This window comes from Momordica charantia, assembly GCF_013281855.1.
Source record: "Momordica charantia cultivar OHB3-1 chromosome 2 unlocalized genomic scaffold, Mcharantia_2.0 BLBB01000002.1, whole genome shotgun sequence".
Classification (NCBI taxonomy): Eukaryota; Viridiplantae; Streptophyta; class Magnoliopsida; order Cucurbitales; family Cucurbitaceae; genus Momordica; species Momordica charantia.
The window spans coordinates 2,346-23,781 of record NW_028275160.1 but is presented as its reverse complement, the minus strand read 5'-3'; the positions used below and the strand labels follow the sequence as shown (position 1 = coordinate 23,781).

The 21,436-nt window shown below is 35.8% G+C and overlaps 2 protein-coding genes across 2 annotated transcripts; one reads left to right on the top strand and one right to left on the bottom strand.

The window, feature by feature from the left end:
- Positions 1 to 9,745: 9,745 nt before the first annotated feature.
- Positions 9,746 to 11,850, bottom strand: LOC111021193 (L-ascorbate oxidase homolog). The gene is given in 4 exon segments (XM_022298057.2): positions 9,746 to 10,181; positions 10,259 to 10,598; positions 10,601 to 11,367; positions 11,480 to 11,850. Coding segments are annotated over 4 exon segments (1,656 nt in total). The 5' UTR covers positions 11,728 to 11,850; the 3' UTR covers positions 9,746 to 9,880.
- Positions 11,851 to 13,964: 2,114 nt separating this feature from the next.
- Positions 13,965 to 16,051, top strand: LOC111021199 (L-ascorbate oxidase homolog). The gene is made up of 3 exons (XM_022298065.2): positions 13,965 to 14,327; positions 14,435 to 15,544; positions 15,620 to 16,051. Exons 1-3 carry the CDS (start codon positions 14,080 to 14,082, stop codon positions 15,918 to 15,920), a joined length of 1,659 nt encoding a protein of 552 aa, XP_022153757.2. The 5' UTR covers positions 13,965 to 14,079; the 3' UTR covers positions 15,921 to 16,051.
- Positions 16,052 to 21,436: the final 5,385 nt, after the last annotated feature.

Below are 21,436 nucleotides of genomic sequence, written 5' to 3'. Positions count from 1 at the left end.
TAGCTTTTACTTGCTGTCTCTCTTATTCTCCTATGAAATGTACGTTCAATCTCGTTGTCAAGTAGATACTCTAGCCTTTGCAGATCATGCATTCACCTACTGAACCCACCACACAGTGATTAAAAGAAATCCTTATAGCACAGACTTTCTCGAGCAAATATATAAAGTGTACAGTTTAAACAATTCCCCGACAACGATGCCAAAAACTTATTGGATGAAAATATATTCCTAAATGTGCAAGTGTACACTCTCGTTATAGCAAGTAATAAAAAGTTCGAATCCACAGGGAATGTTCACTACACACTTTAACAATACCTCAAGAAAGCTAAAACATAAATGCAAACAAATTTTGGGCAACGCAAGTAAAAAGATTTTTGTATAAACAAAAGAACTATTCTACACAATGACTATTGTAAATCCACACCAAGATTGAGTTCAATTAGCCTCTAACGAAATGGAAATCAGTGAATATGGTTAACTAACTTTTTTTTAAAAGGGTGAGGGGGAAGGTTGAATGTGACTTTTTCTTGGTTGCTTAAATAATGTTGTAACATTAACAATGTGAGTACAGGGCAAACAGACATGGAGCTTTTCCAGGTTTCCACGATTTTCTGCTGTTAGGGTTTATTGACAAACTTACACAACATTTAAAAACAATTTATAGCCATGCTAAGTGAGCCCTATTCCTAAGCAATCACTCTCTAACACAAGCAGAATCCAGCACGAGTTGAAGGTTATCACTCCTCATTACACTTTCCCAAGAGTTAACAAAGAGATATTTCAACAATGGTGATCAAGCATGTCGAAATAAAGTTAAGCATAACAACAACTCAATACCCATTCATCATTAACACCAACAACACAGTATATAGCTTAAGAAAAGAGTCACAACTTTTCCCCCTTACAAATAAGCTTAGCTATGCATAGTCATGGGGAAAAATCAAAAAAAGAAAACAATGAAGTGATACAAGGAGAAAATGGACGCAAGAGTGAAACAGAGGAGCTAAAGGTTCAGCTTCTTGTGGGTCTCTCTCTCTTTCCTCTACTTCAGCAACAGCTTTGGAACTCTACCTTCTTCTTGCCTTTCTCAAACTGACTTATTGGGAGGATTTCTTAAAGTGAGGGATGATTGATGTAAAAAGTGTGTTTGGAGGCTTGCTTTAATGTTGCTTTTATACCCTTTTATTTTTAGGGCAACAAACAACATTTGTGGGCCCCTAACTCTCACTTCAAGGTGATTCTTCATTTACTGCGGTAATTCCCCTTTTTATAGCTCTGTCACTGTCACTGTCAGACTGTTGCTTTTCTATACTTTTTCTGGTTGCGATGTTGTAGCATAGTTGATGCTGCAACAAAGAACCCAAAATTAGAACTTGTAACAAAAATCGCAAAGCTAAGAAGAATGACAAATATTGAATCATTTCAGGCAACACTTAGTTTATAATGGGTGTTCTTGTGGCCATCCTTAGCTAAATTATATTAAATTTCTTGTCTAAATAACTCTCTTTTGGAGAGTTATCACTAAACACGTTGAGATCGACATTTACTTTGTCTGTGATCTCGTCCTTCATAAACAGCTCCGAGTTAGTCATCTTCCAGCTTCAGCACAACTTGTTGAAGTCTTCACCAAGCCTTTGTCAACTGCTAGATTTCTTCCTCTCAAACTCAAACTCAATGTTCATTCTACATTGACCATTGGTTTGTTGAGGTGTTAAGGCTGCTCATTGAAGTTTAGTTGTGTAAATTCTTTTTTTTTTTTAATTTCTGGTATTCTGGTATAGCAGATGTGTAACTCATGTGCATACAGTAGGTTATAAATACCTTTGTTTTGTTTCATAAATATATGAGGAAACCATAGTCAATTTGTTCATTCTTGTACAATTTTGAAACCCGACATCTTCAGATGCCTGAAATTTCATATGTTCGGAATTATAGATGTCTAGATGACCATGTTTGTTTCGTAGGAAAATATACAAGGATGTCCGAAGATATTTGGATAGACACGTTTGTTTTGTATGGATTTATTCATGGGAATGTTCTAAATTTATATAATGTTTCAAAAACGCCCTTACGAATATTTATATAATTTATACATTAATTTAATATAATTTGCATTTATATAATATATTTTCTTAAAATTAATTTAATATTTTAAGTTTTTTTATATTAATTACTTATATGTATTAATTTTTGTATGTTAGTAGAATTCATATTAATATAAGACCTTTTAAAAGTAATTAATATTGAATATAATTTCATTTTCAACTTTAATATTTTGAAAAAATATAATTATATAAGATGAAATTCATTTATTATAGGTCTCTTGCAATAATGGCAAAAATATTAGGTAAAATAATAAAATTAGCATCTACATTTGGATTTTTCAAATATAGCATGTTCTTTAAAAAACACAGAGGCCCAACTTGGAAAATCTCAAATTTACCCTTAATTAGCCCAAAAACACGGAGGCCCAATAGCCCAGTCTTGTAGGATGTTGAATTCAATTTCCCACTGATATACTTGATATACCTTTGATATAATATTGATATCCCACTGATATACAACTAATATACCATTGATATAACTAATGATATCTACTGATATAACTTCTTATATATGATTATACGATTTACCATTTATTGATTTACTATTGATATAACACTAATATATATCTGATGTATATTTGATTTACATTTAATATACCGTTGATGTACCACCTCATATACAACTTATTTACTTCTGATATAACTCGTGATATGATAATCGAGATTTACCAATGATATATACTTGATATACCTGTTAAGGTTGACTTTTTATTGCAGAAACATGTGTTGGTAGCCCTGTTTGACCACGTTTTTGACCCCTTTCCCATTATTATTTGCCAAAAGGGATCACATATTCTTAAAGTAGAACATGCATAGATTATTTCTGCATAAAAGTCAAACTATGGTACTTTAGAAAAAATATGAGATAAATGCGGTCAAAGTTGGAAGAAAATAACATAATTCTGTTTTTGCATAATTGCGCCCGACACATTTTTGGAGGACAAAATGTCAAAACGCACGTTTTGATTAATGAAGGGCAAGGAGAATATTTCCCACATGTTCAAAACCGTAAGTCCAAGTTCAAGTGAGGTGGTTAGGTGAATCTCAACCATTTTCCACCTAAAATGGAGGGGAGTTTCAACCAACCTATGGTGCTATAAAAGGAAGTCATCCCTCCATCAGTAAATCATCCCTTCCAAGTTTCATTTCAACTTCTTTAGATGCTCTCTAGTTGTAGAATACGTTTTTAGGGTTTATGTTTATGTTCTAGTTGTTCATTTCCTTGTTTTTCACGCTTTTACCTTTTGTATTGCCTTTAATTCAAGTTCTTACTTCCGTTCTTTGTTCATTCTGTTCTTTTAAAGTTCTTTAGCGAGTTTCGACTCCCCTCACGCTCGAGAGAGAAGAGGGTCAAGCTAGAACTCATTGTACGACTTATTTATTCATTTAAATTCAATGAAAAATACTTTCTTTATGTTTTCGTACATTTACTTTCATGTAATCATGTTTTAAATTAGTTATCAACCTCCTTGTGGAATGCCTTAGTCAAATGATTTGATTTTCAACACGCTCGAGATTTTGGCCAGATTGCGCCTGACACTTTTTTGGGTTGGTTTCTAAAAACTTCTCTTAACGTCTTTTTTCCATTTGGCCAGTGGGAACTTGATTTATACACCAAAGCCCAACCTTGGGAAAGATGAGTTAGATAAAATAATAGGAAACCAATATTGGATGTGACTTAGGAATAAGCGCATAAAATATGGTCCTAGGCATAGACCCTCTGACCCATAATGCAAATGAGTTGGTAGATATTCTCTAGGATTGTAATCACACATACGAATATGATTGTAGGTTACCATAGCCTCTGCAGCAACTAAAAACGATAGTGAAAGAGTAGAACTCAAATCCCAAGAAAAGCCAAGAATTGCACCTGGTGCATTTTCCCAACATAGTGTGCTTTCCATATTTTTGCATCAAAACTAAGGTTGGAGAGAAGGAGGTTGAGTTTTATTAAATTGCTTGATAGTTAAAACCCCAAACAACAACATTTCATCACATTTTTCTTCCTAAATCACAATTGCATATTTGAACCATTCACTTCTTAAAAACTGTTTTGAAAAGCAACAAGTCCCTGAGGATTCGACCTTGGATTACTTCCGAGTATTACTTGTGACCATGTGCGTTGGCACGAGTCTCTAATCTTTTTAAAGGTAGAGAAAGTCCCAACAATACCTCATATACCATCGATGTACCACTGATATATAACTGATATACCACTAATATAACTATGATATCTACTGATATAACTTTTTATATCATTATATGATTTACCATTTGTTGATTTACTATTGATATACAGTTGATATATGTCTGATATACCACTGATATACAATTGATATACAATTGATATACCACTGATATACAATTGATATACAATTGATATATCATTGATATAACTATGATATCTACTAATATAAAGTATATGATTATATGATTTACCATTGATTTTACCACTCATATATCTTTTATATTTGCTTGATATACCTTTGATTTACCATTGATATACCTTAAATATGATATCTACTTATATAAATATGATAACTTTGTATTGATATATACTTATGATATGATTATATTATGCACCATTGGTCTACCATTTATATATCACTGATATATCAATGATTTTCAAATATATTACATTTGATATATATTTTGATATACTACTAATCTATCTACTAATTTTTTCAATGGTGTGGCACTAAGTTTTTTTGTTTTTGTTTTTTAACTATGTAAAGTATTTTGAATTTAATCATATCTTTATCAATTTGTTAATAATTTGTTGATATCATAGTGATTTATCATTGATTTATTACATATATAGATATGATGTATATTTGATATATAGTTGTATATCAGTATTTTAGATTTTATTTTCTTTGTTTGCACCTTTGTTTTCATTTGAAAAAAAAAGTTATGGAGATATATTAACATTATATCAACACACAAATATCATAGTTATATCAGTAGATATCATAGTTATATTAGAGGTATATCAATGGTAAATTAGAAGTATACCATGTATATATCATATATATATTAGTGGTAAATCAAATATATATCAAATTTCAAATTCTATGCTGTAAAAGTCAAAGAAACAGGAATAAAAAAAACCAGAGAAATAGAGCAGTTGTCAATGGCGTTGCAGATTATATGTAGGAGAAATCTGAAGCCATAAATTCCCATTTCATCTCCAATTCAAAGTTCATGTTCATCTCATTCTCCAATTCCTCGGTCATCTTCTAAATCAACCTCCCCATCTACTCCTTTCTGTTCATCTCCCCACCTTTCTCCCCTTCCAAAAACTCTATCAAATTCCCCACCATCTGCTGTTGGTCATCCAAGCTTCTCTTCAACGCCATCAATCCCTCCACTATCGACTCATTATCCACTATTTCCTCCTCCCCCACGAGGCTGTCGCCTCTTGTATTTAAAAATCTCCTCCTCCAATTCCCCTTCCTCGTCCTATCGCTGTTGATTTTCACAGACGAAAAACGCTACAGTTTCCCCAATTTGAACTTCTCTTCCACTCTCGAGAACATAATGTCTGTCCTCGTGGACTCCGCTTGGAATTTTAGGGCCACCGTCTTCGATATGTCGTTGCCCTTTGACTGGTACAAGACTTTGGGAGTGTTCTTGTTGTTGAAGGCTTCACCCACCATGTATCCCTTGTACGAGATCTGAAAAAGGGTAATGTTGGAATAATAAAAAATGACAAAATCAGAATTCTTTGCTATATTTGAAAATTTTAAAAGTTGGTAACATATTTTGAAATATATAAAATAGTTTTGCTACCCAATGCAATTACCCTTTATTATATTATCAAATTATATTCTTTAAAGAAGAAAAATATCAAAGATAGGCTTATCATTAAAAAAATGTTGTTTTAAAATTATGTACTTAAGATAATAGATATTATTCATAATAAGTCATTCTAAATATTAAAAGTAAATGGGGATATTATATAATTTAATTGAAGTTTATTTTATATGTACGCATAATACATAAAGTCCATCTAGGAAGAACTCCTAAGCTCATCTACAGAAGATATCCTAAGTCCTCTAGGAAGAGTTCTTAAGCTCATCTACGGTAGAGCTCCTAAGCTCATCTACGGAATATCCTAAGTTCATCTAGGAAGAGCTCTTAAGCTCATCTACAGAAGATATCCTAAGTCCATCACGGAAGAGCTCCTAAGCTCATCTACGGAAGAGCTCCTAAGCTCATCTACGGAAGATCCTAAGTCCATCTCGAAAGAGCTCTTAAGCTCATCCACGGCCGAGCTCCTAAGGGACAAGCTTTAATGTCATGTGATTCCATCAACAGTTCAATATTGGAGGGTAAACTATAGTAGGCCGACCTTTTCTCGAAGGATCATAAGCCAACCTCAGAGGTCGGGCCCGGTTACTTAGGCGCAGATGAGAACCTTCCAAGTATTATGCTCCAAGGTAGGGATAAATCCAGAGACCAACACGGACCAACGGTCCATAGCAGGTCACTTGACCCCAGAACAATGAAATACCCCGATGGGATGGGTAACTACTCCTCAAATCCCTATAAATACACCTTCACTCCACCCACTAAGGTATAAGAATATGTTTGACGCTGATCTGTTGAGCTCAAATTATTACTGACTTGGGCATCAGAGTGGCCTACCTGTTTAGCAAGTACCTTTGAAGAATACTCCAAATGTTGCCAATCGACCTCCCAGGTCGTCCTCCGTGCCTTGACAGATTTTTGCATCAACAATTATGAAGGAATTACATTATTAATAATATTTATGATCATAAATATATAATTTTAAAACAACATTTTTTTTACAACCAATATACCTGTGATATTTTTGCATAAATTATATGATTGTCTTTTTGAAAAATTCTTGTAGTTGAAAATGAAATTTATATTAAGTTAATATGAATTAACTTGTTCTACAAAATAAAAATCTATTATATTAAATGAATTTATAAATTATATAAATATTTGTAAGGACATTTTTGGAACATTCTACAAATTTAACACATTTCCAATAAATCCTGAAATCCAAATATTCTAGACTATCTTTATAAATCTTCTTACGAAACAAATATGTTATCTGAAGATGCCTAAATGTCGGGCATCTACATTCTTGAAAAACAAACGACCCCTAAAGAATAAGATACTTCCAGCAAAAAATACACACAAACCTAAATGTGACGTTTTGCAAGTGTTAAATAATCCCAAAATTATTTGCCTCACTTGTGTCATAAATGACAAAAGAATCCGTAAGTCTCCATTATTTCTTACAAAAACGTACCTCAAACTTTCGTGATATCTTTTCAATGTCATAAGATCCCAATCCAGCCTTTCGTGATGTTTTTATGAAAATTTTGTATATCCCGCAAAAAATGTCTCCACAATTTCGTGACCTTTTTTTAGTATCGTGTGACTATAGGGTGGATCTATTCGTCTGTGCATTGATTATAGGGAGCTCAACCGTGTGACTATAAAGAATAAATACTCACTCCCTCAGATTGAAGATTTATTTGACCAGCTTCAGGGTGCTACTGTTTTCTCAAAGATTGATTTGAGGTCAGGCTATCACCAGTTGAAGATTAAAGCTTGTGACATCCAAAAGACTGCATTTAGAACACGTTATGGCCATTGTGAGTTCTTGGTCATGCCTTTCGGATTGACTAATGCTCCAGCTGTCTTTATGGATTTGATGAATAGGGTATTCAATAATTTCTTGGATAAATTTTGTCATTGTCTTCATTGATGACATCTTAGTTTATTCCAAGACAAAGCTTGAGCATGAGTTGCATTTAAGACAAGTATTAGAGGTATTACGGGAGAAGAAACTCTGTGCTAAATTTAAGAAGTGCGAGTTTTGGCTTAAGAGCATTGCCTTTCTAGGACGTGGTGTCCAAAAAGGGGATCTCAGTGGATCCAAGCAAAATTGAGGTGGTTATGAATTGGCCACGACCCACAAATGTACAGGAAATTCGAAGTTTTCTTGGCTTGGCTGGCTATTATAGAAGGTTTTTCTAAGATTTCATCTCCTTTGACTCAGCTAACAAGAAAGAATGCACATTTTCAGTGGTCAGAAGATTGTGAGCAAAGTTTTCAGGAATTGAGGAAGAGACTTGTTACTGCTCCAGTTTTAACTGTTCCTAGTGGGGACACAGATTTTGTGGTTTATAGTGATGCGTCAAGAAATGGGCTAGATTGTGTACTTATGCAAAATGGTTAAGTTATTGTCTATGCTTCACGACAACTCAAGAACCATGAACAAAATTACCCTACTCATGACTTGGAGTTAGCAGCAGTTGTGTTTGCTTTAAAAATTTGGAAGCATTACCTGTATGGTGCTCATTGTGAGATTTTCACCGACCACAAGAGTTTAAAATATTTCTTCACTCAGAAGGAATTGAATATGCGTCAACGACGTTGGTTGGAGTTAGTTAAAGATTATGATTGCACTATTAGCTACCATCCTGGTAAGGCGAATGTGGTGGCAGATGCCTTAAGTAGGAAGTCCTCAGGTTACTCAGCAGCCTTACTCACAACTCAAGAGCATTTAATTAAAGATTTTGAGAAGTTAGCGATTGATGTGACTACAGAAAGTGTATCGTCGTTGTTGGCTAGCTTGGTGGTTGAACCTTCTTTACTTAGCAGGATCAAGCATGCTCAACTTTCAGATCCAGCTTTGAAGAAGACTGTCGATGATGTTAGCAAATCTAAACGAGTTGACTTTTCAGTGTCATGTGATGGAGTTTTATGGTTTGATGATCGTCTTTGTGTACCAAATGACTAGATTATTAAGAAGGAGATCATGACTGAAGCTCATAATACTCCACCTTGGGAGTTCAAAAATATACCAAGACCTCCGAAGAACTTATTCGTGGATAGGAATGAAGCGTTGCCAACTTTGTTAGTCATTGTCTAACATGCCAGCAGGTAAAAATTGAACATCAAAGACCGTTTAACTAAATCAGCTCACTTTTTACCGGATATATCATGCAGTCAAATATTTTGCAAGTGTTAAATAATCCCAAAATTATTTCTCCATTATTTCTTACAAAAACGTACCATTCAGCCTTTCGTGATGTTTTTATGAAAATTTTGTATATCCCGCAAAAAATGTCTCCACAATTTCGTGACCATTTTTAAGTATCATGGAATTCCAACTTTTTTTTTCTTTTCACTTTTCGTGGTGTATTAAAAACATTAACAAATCCGTAAATCTCACTATTTTCCTGAAAAAAAATATACGCACACCCACCTTTTTGTTACCTTTCTTGAAAGGTCATGGAATTCCGAATTTCTCTTTACTTTTCCGTGATGTGGAAAAAAAATTACGAAAAGCTAAAAAAAAAACTCTTTTTTCCTCGAAAAAACAATGCCTTCCATTTTCCTACCGTTATTAACTATTCATCAACGTCATTGAAGCTGAAATTTGTATGTACTAGGTAAACATATACTTTCACACTTAAAATGTTCTAAAAGTTAATAAATTAGAAACTGGTCCTGGAACCACTCAAAATTGAGCCTACATACTTTTGGAAATTACCCATACGTTTTTGTTGAACTAAAACCAATAACTTAAAAACCTTAATAAATTAAAAGAATAGTGTTTAAGACAAGAAGGCCGCTCAATATTATAAATATATTTATAAGGGAGATACTCTTTTATTTTTTACTTGCAACGATCATACATGAAAAATCAACCCCTCCATCCATATATCTTAGTTGATGAGTATCAAAGTCACTCAATTGGAGTGGGGGAGAGCTAATGAATTGCCTCAAATGGTATATGGCTTGGGCAATGGCATGTCCTTAACCAAGCCACATAATAAAGTATTGTCTGGAATGTTGTACTCATCTCTGAGGGAGCGAGCGGGAGAAAGAACACTGAAGTAGAGTTGTTGTCCCAAGTAACGATTTTCTGTCAACTCAGACCTCAAGTTCCACATTCCAGCATTATCCAATGTCAGAAGAATGGCTGCCCACGATTTGGGGAAGACTTGAATTGTATCCCTGCTGACCGCGTCTAGAAGATTGTAGTTCTTTCGTTTTTCTGGAGTCCATCTCCCAGGCTCAATGCTGTGAAATGTTAATAAAGAGTAAATTAGTTATATATATATAAACATTGATTATTTGTTCCAACTGATGATACTTACGCGACAGCAAAGAAGGAGTAGCCATTCAAATGCCACGATTGAAGACTTTTCTCGTGGTTCTCAAATACGATCTCTACGAAGTTTCGAAAAGTTGCATTAACAACATTAGGAGCAACAGTCACGGTGTTTGCACCTTCTGCTGGTCCGTCGTCAGAAATGGTATCGTACTTGAAGACCTTGTCAGCGATTCCAAAGTACTCTGCGAGCTTCAATGGAGTTTCAGGGTCAATATGAGAGACACCATTGATGGCATATCGCAGCTTACCATCCACCTTAGTGGCTGAATTGATTATCTTGATCGTGCGGGTAATATTGATGGAACCGTAGTGGTACGAGCCTTGGGATTAGGCCTAGCAGCACTAGCAGTAAGGTTCCAACGGAAGGTACGGAATTGATTGAGGGACCAAGCCCAACCCACAGGTGCCTCGGGGATTTCAGGAGAGGCAGGGCCTTTGCCATTGGTATATCGAATGATGCCTTTACCGACAAGAACATTCTTAGTGAATCGCGTGGATGCAATCAAGTAATAGTCCTTGGGCTCTTGGTTGGCTGTGACCAGCACCGAAAAGCATTGTCCCACATGGATGTCAAGTGATTGGTAATCGTTCTGGACGACATGAGAGCCCTCCATCTCTACCAACTTCATGGTGTGGTCTTGGAATCTAATGTTAAGAGATGTCTTCAGTCCAATGTTGCAAACTCGGTACTTGTAAGTCTTCTCAGGCTTCATGGTAAACAGCGGCTCATCGGTTCCATCACCCTTTGCATTCTTCCCATTAATGAGGACACCGTCGGGCCTAGCAAGGGAGCGTCCGCTATCCAAGAAATTCTTAAGAGCAGAGTGGCTCTTGGTGTACCAGTCACCAACAAGGACAGTGTAATCATCTTCAGGGTCAGCATAAGGGACAGGAATGAGTAAACGGCTATTCACACGGAGGCCTCCAAAGCCTCCCGCTGCCCTGTGCATGGCAGTTGATGGATAGTAAAAGAAGCTTCCAATTTGGTCCTTAACTTGGAAATGGTAGGTGTAGTTTGTCCCCGGTGGGATTGGGCAATTGGTTCCAAGTAGTCCATCTTGCCACGAATTTTTGCGGTGTTGAATACCGCTCCTGCAAGTCCAATTCCATTTGATTTTATTTTATTTTCTGAATTGAGCCATTGAATGAAGAAGAAAGAGTAGTTATATATGTAAATATAAATTATAATAATTAAATACCGTACCAATGTATAAGGAAGGGTTCGTCGAGGTTGTTGAAGACATTAACGACTATGTTATTGTTGGATGTGGAGTTGATATTAGGTCCGGGGAATTGGCCGTTGATGAGAATGCCTTGCTGGGGAACGCCCAAGGGAGAGATGGTGCCATAGGTGATATTCCACGTGAAGAAGAAATAAGGGTCCTCACCCCGGACCGTTGACATTGCTGCAGCCGAGAGGCATAGCAGCACGGTAAACATCAACCCAGCCATCTATATCTCCCCGTTTTTTCTCTTCTGATTTTCTTTTCAAATCACCGCTCTTTTTCTCGAGCAGGCTATGTATCCCAAAATAAGATGGGTTGTTGTCCCGTTCCCTGATGGCTTACCCATCCAATCCTTCATTTATATACATGCTAATGTCTATCTCTCAACCATTCAAACTACAAGTTTTTCTCCAACTTCTCCGTTTTTCTAGCCTTACGCATTTCCCTACCTCTCGTTCCTGACAATAGTGCCCACGTCCCTCTCCAACAAAATATGTATTTAAATTAGAGGCTGGCTTTGCAAAATTTGTGGAGTCAAAGACACATGTTCAAAATGGATTTTACTATTATACTGGGTCTTAACTTAAAAAGCTCATTATTTTATTTATCTAATAAAATAAATTCTCCATAAACCTCTCCCTCTTCCTTAATCCAACACCACACTCTCTTCTATGGCCCTTCAGTGGATAATAGCCAGTTTTCGTCATTTAGACACTCTCGTTGAATGGCGGCGCCGGCGTTCGGGCCGTAACTTTTCGTCCATTATTCGAGAATTCGTAACCTATTAAACAAGTTTTTAATAATCATAAATAAATAATATATTAATATATTATATGGCATAAATATAATAATTATTGGATGAGATTCGTCCATAGGCTCGCCCAATTCAAAAAATAATATCTAATCCAATTGATGGGATGATTGGACTAGAGTGATCCATCAAATGTAGATCTTAGACTGAACTTGAGTTGATGATGAAACTGACACATATTTCCAAATTTAACTATATATATATATAATATTTTTTAAGTTAATCTTAAGATCATTTTATATTGGTTATTATTATTATTATTTAACTTAAATTTGTTGAGGTCTTAAAAACATTTAAGGGAAGAACTGTTATGTTTTATTTGTTATTATCAGTATTTTTAAATTTTGCCCAAATGCAACCACTTGAAATCTAACCAAATCAATTTTTAAAAATATAATATATCAAATATAATTTAATAATCTATTATTCAAATAAAGTTGTGGACCAAATAATCTTTTATTTATTTATGGAAGTATAGTTTACCAAATTTAATTTAATAATGTAATTTTTAGATAAGCTCTGAACTCACAAAATCAATTCAAAAAGAAATATTAAAAATTTTCAAAAAATAAAAAAGATTAATTTATGGTAAACTATATTTTGGCAAACTATATTTTCATTTATGAGTTGTTTTTTAATCAGTACCCCCTAATCTGCAGCCTCCCTCAAGTAGCGTTTTCACTCTCAGGCAGGTATCAAACTCTTCTTTTGACTATGATTGAGTTCCACTAAAACCTCATGAACTGGGAATAACCTCAAAAACTCTTCTTTTTCTTTCTTTTTTTATGACCTAGTGTACAACAACTTTAACTAACGAGAGATGTGAAATTCTAGAAAGGTGGGGAATTGTGTGTGCTTACGTTATGAAGAAACGTGACTAGGGAGCAAGCTCTTAATTAAAGACCTATTTTCTGGTTGGGTTGTTGACTAGAGAGTACAGTAATCTCAAAGAATTTTTTATTTTCATATTTCGCTATTTGATTCCATCCTCTATCCCACCCTATTAAACTTCCAAAGTTTGTCTCCCCCCATGACTGATTATTAATTAAGTTAAAGAAAATATGAGACGACCTCATTTAAAGAGAACATTCAAGGATAATCTTCATCTCTTAGCGTGAGGGATTTAAATCAAAGCACACATTCAATGTCAACCCCTCAAAACTGCAGTGGGACACCTTTACTGTTGTTTAATTAATTTTTTCAAAAGTTCAATATGGTATGATATATTAGAGATGTTGAACTAATACTAAAACACCATTGATATATTACTACAACTTGATTCTAGGTCACCACATCATTGGGCCGTTCGCATTAAAAAAAAAAACCAAAGCTCCAAATCAATCTATCTACGTAATTATTTTCTAGAAGAATAAAATAATGAGCTTTTTAAGTCAAGACCCACTATAGTAAATAACATTTTGCACACGTTTTTGACTCCACATATTTTGGAGAGACCACCTCTAATTTAAGTAAATATTTTGTTGGAGAGCGATGCGGTGGGAACCACTCTCAGAATCGAGAGGGAGGGAAATACCCAAGGATAGAAAAAAAAAACGGAGAAATTAGAAAAAAAAAAACTCGTAGTTTCAATGGTTGAGAAATTGACCTTAACTTGTATATAAATGAAGGATTGGAAGGGTAAGCATCAGGGAACGGGACAACAACCCATCTTCTTGATTTTGGGATACATAGCCAGTTCGAGAAAAAGAGCGGTGATTTGGAAAAGAAAACAAAAAAAATCAGAACAGAAAAAACGGGGAGATATAGATGGGTGGGTTGATATTTACCGTGCTGCTATGCCTCTCGGCTGCAGCAATGTCAACGGTCCGGGGTGAGGACCCTTATTTCTTCTTCACGTGGAATGTCACCTATGGCACCATCTCTCCCTTGGGCGTTCCCCAACAAGGCATTCTCATCAACGGCCAATTCCCCGGACCCAATATCAACTCCACATCCAACAATAACATAGTCATTAATGTCTTCAACAACCTCGACGAACCCTTCCTTCTACATTGGTACAGTAATTATATTTATATTTACATATGCACGCATATATAACTCTTTCCTCTTCATTCAATGGCTCAATACAAAAAAATAAAATCAAATGGAATTGGACTTGCAGGAGCGGTATTCAACACCGCAAAAATTCGTGGCAAGATGGACTACTTGGAACCAATTGCCCAATCCCACCGGGGACAAACTACACCTACCATTTCCAAGTTAAGGACCAAATTGGAAGCTTCTTTTACTATCCATCAACTGCCATGCACAGGGCAGGGGGAGGCTTTGGAGGCCTCCGTGTGAATAGCCGTTTACTTATTCCTGTCCCTTATGCTGACCCTGAAGATGATTACACTGTCCTTGCTGGTGACTGGTACACCAAGAGCCACTCTGCTCTTAAGAATTTCTTGGATAGCGGACGCTCCCTTGCTAGGCCCGACGGTGTCCTCATTAATGGGAAGAATGCAAAGGGTGATGGAACCGATGAGCCGCTGTTTACCATGAAGCCTGAGAAGACTTACAAGTACCGAGTTTGCAACATTGGACTGAAGACATCTCTTAACATTAGATTCCAAGGCCACACCATGAAGTTGGTAGAGATGGAGGGCTCTCATGTCGTCCAGAACGATTACCAATCACTTGACATCCATGTGGGACAATGCTTTTCGGTGCTCGTCACAGCCAACCAAGAGCCCAAGGACTATTACTTGATTGCATCCACTCGATTCACTAAGAATGTTCTTGTCGGTAAAGGCATCATTCGATATACCAATGGCAAAGGCCCCGCCTCGCCTGAAATCCCCGAGGCACCTACAGGTTGGGCTTGGTCCCTCAATCAATTTCGTACCTTCCGTTGGAACCTTACCGCTAGTGCTGCTAGGCCTAATCCCCAAGGCTCGTACCATTACGGTTCCATCAATATTACCCGCACGATCAAGATAATCAATTCAGCCACTAAGGTGGATGGTAAGTTGCGATATGCCATCAATGGTGTCTCTCATATTGACCCTGAAACTCCATTGAAGCTCGCGGAGTACTTTGGAATCGCTGACAAGGTCTTCAAGTACGATACCATTTCCGACGACGGACCAGCAGAAGGTGCAAACACCGTGACTGTTGCTCCTAATGTTGTTAATGCAACTTTCCGAAACTTCGTAGAGATCGTATTTGAGAACCATGAGAAAAGCCTTCAATCGTGGCATTTGAATGGCTACTCCTTCTTCGCTGTCGCGTAAGTATCATCAGTTAGAAATAATCAATAATGTTTATATATATGACAAATTTATTCTTTATCAACATTACACAGCATTGAACCGGGGAAATGGGCTCCAGAAAAACGAAAGAACTACAATCTTCTAGACGCTGTGAGCAGGCATACAATCCAAGTCTTTCCCAAGTCGTGGGCAGCCGTTCTTCTTACATTAGACAATGCTGGAATGTGGAACTTGAGGTCTGAATTGACAGAAAATCGTTATTTGGGACAACAACTCTACTTCAGCGTTCTTTCTCCAGCTCGATCACTCAGAGATGAATACAACATTCCAGACAACACTTTACTATGTGGCTTGGTTAAGGACATGCCATTGCCCAAGCCATATACTATTTGAGGCAATTCATCCCCTCTTCTTGCCCACTCCAATTGAAAGACTGAGATACTCATAAGATAATATTGAGTGGTTGATTTTTCCTGTATAATCATTGCAAGTCCCAAAAATAAAAGAATATCATCTTATATTTATTGTTGTAGTAGTATTCGAGCATTGTTTTTTTTTTTTTTGGAGTACGCATTGTTTCTCTTTTAATTCTTATATAATGAATTTTGAAACCACGATTTATTTTTTAACTGAAGTTTTATAGCCTGACCATGCTTAGTTTTCTATATCATTTTTTTCTGAACATTTTTTTATCATCAAATGATTAATTTGTCTTTTTCATGGATCTTAAACCAGACATGTAAAGTAGCAAAAACTTAATTTTACCAAAATACCATTTTAAATTTTGAACCAAAGTCCAAATACAAACACAACAAAAGTCTAAATGGAAAATATAAAACATATAAATCCAAATACAATGTTCAACAAACTAAATACATTAACAAATTGATATCTTTGCAAAATCTTGAAGCTGGTCTAAGTCTCTTTCTTCGTCGTTCATGACATCTCTGAATCCTACAAAATTAGAGGATGAACAAAAGTAGAGAGAATAGTTAGGATAAAAAAAGAAGAGATATTTAGGAAAAAAAAAGGTAGAATCAATCATCCAAGTGATCGTGAACTTTGAGATTTATCGAATCAGAATTTAATCAATTTTGAGTGCATATAAGAGCCTCTACTGTTTTGGGAGCCAATAAATAATGATAGCAGTCGACTACATGTCCTCTAGTACTGAAAGCCGACTCAGATGCTACAGTAGATACAGGAATTGCCAAAATATCTTTACCACCAGTGAAGTATTGGAAATCGAGGACCATTATTGTTCCACCAGTGAAGTATGTTGAAGTCGTGTTGAAGTCGACATTCTCCTCTATCTTAACCCTGGGTTCTAATAAATATACATCAATCTCTGACTCACTATTTAAAGATGTATTCTCTTCAATTGAGAACTCTGGTATTAAATTCTTTCCTTCATCAAAATCAAATTCTATATCCATATCTTGTTCCATATTAGTAGTAGTGGACTTAATAGTACTAGGAGAAATAGTAGTACCACCAGAAGAAGCATAACTACAACTACTATATTGATGAAACATACATCTCAAAACATGCTCCACTTTATCTATCATGTTTTTAGAAATAGCGGACCCAACTTATTGAAATCATATGATAAATACTTCAACTTATATCTTGGATCCAACACAACAGCAAAATACAATAATAAATTTGTCCTCTCACTACTTCCCCAATACTTATCAAATTTTCCCTGCATGCTCTTAGTCATTTTAGTAAGCATTTCATTGTCACTATCTTCACACAATTACTTAATATGTAATTATGAACTTTGCTAATCTGATGATAAATCAAATTAGAGGTAGTAAAAGATCCAGAAATATTCAAAGTAACTCCATAAAAGAAACCAACATTTTTCGCATTCAACCAACCTTCTAATCTCTCTAAAGCCTTTCGAAGTTTGCAAGCAGCCTCAACATCATATAAGTAGAATTTCATCTTGTTACAATGTCAAGTACAGAAAACTTACAAGGAATCTTTTCCATTTCAACACACTTCCTAAATGTTCTTAAACGTCAAGTAGAAGACCTCACAAATCTTACAACATTTAAAATATGTTATATGCAATTATAATGTTCTTTCAAAGCTTCACATACAATAAGATTCAATATACGTCAAGTAGAAGACCCCACAAATCTTACAACATTTAAAATATGTTATATGCAATTATAATGTTCTTTCAAAGCTTCACATACAATAAGATTCAATATGTGCGCATAATCTCTAACATGCAAATAGTCACCATTCAACCACAAACCATGACTGAATCTCTTGATAAGATAAGTAATGGTAGTATCATTGGAACTAGCATTATCAACAGTCAGAGTCACAACTTTTTTATTACCTCAATCCTTCAAACATTTTTCTACTGCTTTACCAATTGTATCCCCTCTATGATTCTCAATTTGACTAAAACTAAGGATTCTCTTGTGCAATTTCCAATCACAATCAATGAAGTTTGCAGTCAAGACTATATAATTTACGTTTTGCCCAGAAGTCCAACAATCAGTAGTGAGAGGAACTTTATATTTCATTTTCACGAAAGTATTCTTCAAATTTTCTTTCCCACTAAGATATATCTTTAGGACATCCCTAGCCATAGTAAATCGAGATGGAATTACAAATCTAGGTTCAAGCAAACATATTGATCTGTTCATAAATCTCCAAAAATCCAAACTCTCCACAAACCTAAAAGGCAATTCATCAAGAATAATCATTTCTGCTAAAGCTCTCCGACAACTCTCCAAATCAAATGAATTGCATGCAAGCATTGAATCAGATTCCTCCTCAACACAACTAGAAAGTTGAGGTTTGAAAACAATTGGGTTTGTGTTCGGTCCGTCTTCTTTTGGTAAGGATATTTCTTACAAATGTCTAAATGGTTTTTCATAGTTCCAATACCATTACGCTTAGAATGACATGTGCATATACAATCTCACAATATTTACATTTAGCATGAGGATCTTTAGGATCGCCTTTTAATTTTCCAAAATGATCCAAAGTATAGAAGTCTTACAGTTTTTTCGCTTATTTGGTGGGATCTAAGAAGTTGCTTCATCCAGATCAATGTCGACAATGATTTTGTCCTTTTTGGTGGAATTATTGTTTCAGTTTTAGCCGCCTTTGTCATATTAACTCTGAAAAATAAAAAATAAAACTACATTAGTATTTTGTATTCACATGAAAAAAACATTAATATTTTAAAAATATTAAACATGCTTACTCCGATTCGAAATCCAGTTTGTGAAGCTCGATGTGAAGCCGAAGGGCCAGGGAGAGGGAGGGGCGCCGACGTGGGAGAGAGTGAACGGGGCTGGTAGAGCGGGACAACTGAGGGGGGCAGTTGGGCAGCGAGGAGAACAGGGGGCAGTTAGGCGACAACGATGAGAATAGGGGGCAGTTGGGCGACAGCGAGGAAGAGGGAGAAGAGAGGGGGGCGGTGGGTGGCACGGCGATAGTGGAGAACATAGGAGGCCGGAGGGTGGTGGGTGGTGGTGTGGTGCAGTGCGGCGGTAGGGAGGGACAGAGAGTGAGACGTGAGAGAGTGAGGGGCGGCAGACGTGAGAGAGTGAGAGGGTGAGAGGGTGAGAGAACAACCCGAGGTGTTTAATTTTTATAATAACTAAAAATAAATAAATAAAAGATATGAAGATAATATGGTCGGTCAGTATCGCCTGGGTCAAGGCTGACGACCGACTGACCAAGCCGGTTCTGAAATCCCAGAACTGACGCCTGGCAAAACTGACCGATCGACCTCTTTTCGGTCGGTTTCGGTCGGTCGACTCGATTTTTCGGGTTCGCATGCTCACCCATACATAAGCTGACCCAATTGGGAAAAATTGTAGTTTTTCTCACTAGGTAGTTTAAAATTACTAACTAAATTAGCAAAAATCCATCACGTATTTTTCCGCCAAAAATGTTTCTCACCTTTTCGTGACGTTTTTTAATCGTCATGAAAATTGTAGTTTTCCAACTTTTCATGACATTTAAAAAATGTCACGAAAAGTAAAAAAAAATTCAGAAACTCTGTCTTTTCCTACCCAAAACGCCCATCACTTTTAGTGACGTTTTTTCAACGTCGCGAAAAATGTAGTTTTTCAACTTTTTGTGACGTTTAAAGGGTGCGGTGAGTTTTTTGTCGGAAAAGATGGAGTTTTCCGAATTTCTTGGTTTTTTCTGACGTTTTTTTAACCGTCACAAAAAGTTGGAAGAAAACATGTTTTTCGTGACGTCTTAAGTGTTGGGTGTGTTGCCCTAAACTCGTAGTTTGTATTTATGTAAGAACAAATTTATATTCAATAAAGTTTTATTCAGTCAATTTGTTGTTGAATTTTTATAGCAATGCATTATTTAAATCCAATAAACTAAACATCCAAGGTTATTGTCATGTAACCGAGACAGTATATATACTGGGTATATATTTGATATACCCCTGATATACTAGTGGATAATGCCTCGGGAATAACCTAAAGGGTTTATAGTATATGGATAAGGTTGGGTACCTTATCCTGGCAACACTATGGATACGGCCCGCTTTGTAAATGTTACAGACGACTTGATCCATGTCGTTCGTGTGGAGACATGCGAGTGGAGGTATCCTATACAATGAGTTTGTATAAGACTGGACCACAAAATACCCAATCTTTAGATGTAATGCCGTTGACAACTCATTCTCAATCCTGAGTGAGTCATGGAATCTTGCTCGTGCGGGCTCGTTCTGTGATCTGTATGGGTGAGAGTGTCCCGAGTCGCCGACTCAACATTCCCACCATTTTGGGGACGAGACCGAGTGTGAGATTGGGAACATAACTACACAAGATGAAATTCACTCCTCCCCGACTTTAGGGAAGTAGATGAGTGTTTCCTTTAGTGCTGACTCTGGGACTTGAACAAGGGCCCCACCTTCTTACTGGTCTGAGAGGAACTTTTGGTTATTGGTCGGACCATAACCGAATTTTTCATTAGAGAATTAGGGGTACTTAAGGTACAAGATGTAACATAGGGGTAAAACACAAATTTGACCATTCTGTGGTTACGAACACTCGTGAAAGATTGACTTGCCATTAATGGTCGATATCCATGGACACAGAAATATTCTATAGTGAGAAGAGTTCAGCTGCGGGTTGTTAGTGGAGAAACACGTAGTTAACGTATATTGATTAAGGTGGTTAATAAGTTTAACAAATTAATTTCGTAATGTTGGAGCTTCTCATCTATAGGTCCATTATGTCCCCTTGCTAGCTTGTAAAGGGTAATTAAGAACATGAATTCTTTGAAGGGATTTGAATTGTTCAAATTTAACTAAAGGAAATTTGAATTAATTGTGCATGACACAATTTAATATAATGTATGATGATACATTATAAAACAATATATTATGAGAGAATAATATGAATTGGATTCATATCAAAACTATAGGTTAAGGTTTAATGTGAATTAGATTCATATTAAATACTATAGGTTATGAGAGATAGGAATATTTGAATATGATTCAAATATTAATTAATTTAATTAAATGTGATTTAATTAAATAATGTTTATTTATTTTATTAATTAAATAAGATTTAATTAATTATTAATTAAATTAAAATAGGTTTTAATTTAATTAATTAATTAATTAAATTAAAATAGGTTTTAATTTAATTAATTAATTAATTAAATTAAATATATATATATAACCCACCACTTCCAACCATTTTTGTTGGGAAATGGTGAGGTGGAGGGTGGGTTAAGGTGGGGTTACTCCCACTCTCCTTCTTGCTTAAAAACACATAAGGTATGTGTTTTTTGGGGTTGATAATTCAATTCACTGTAAAACGTCACTCTCACAATCTAAAGCTTCAATTCCATTTTTTGTTTTTTCTCTCCAAGAAAAGGATCCCACAATCCCGTTCTTG

Bases quoted from the DNA above. Each gene is read 5' to 3' on its own strand.
- LOC111021199 (XM_022298065.2), top strand. From the start codon at position 14,080: ATGGGTGGGTTGATATTTACCGTGCTGCTATGCCTCTCGGCTGCAGCA. The intron at 14,328-14,434 runs GTACAGTAATTA...TTGGACTTGCAG, and splicing joins GAACCCTTCCTTCTACATTG to GAGCGGTATTCAACACCGCA. The intron at 15,545-15,619 runs GTAAGTATCATC...AACATTACACAG, and splicing joins TACTCCTTCTTCGCTGTCGC to CATTGAACCGGGGAAATGGG.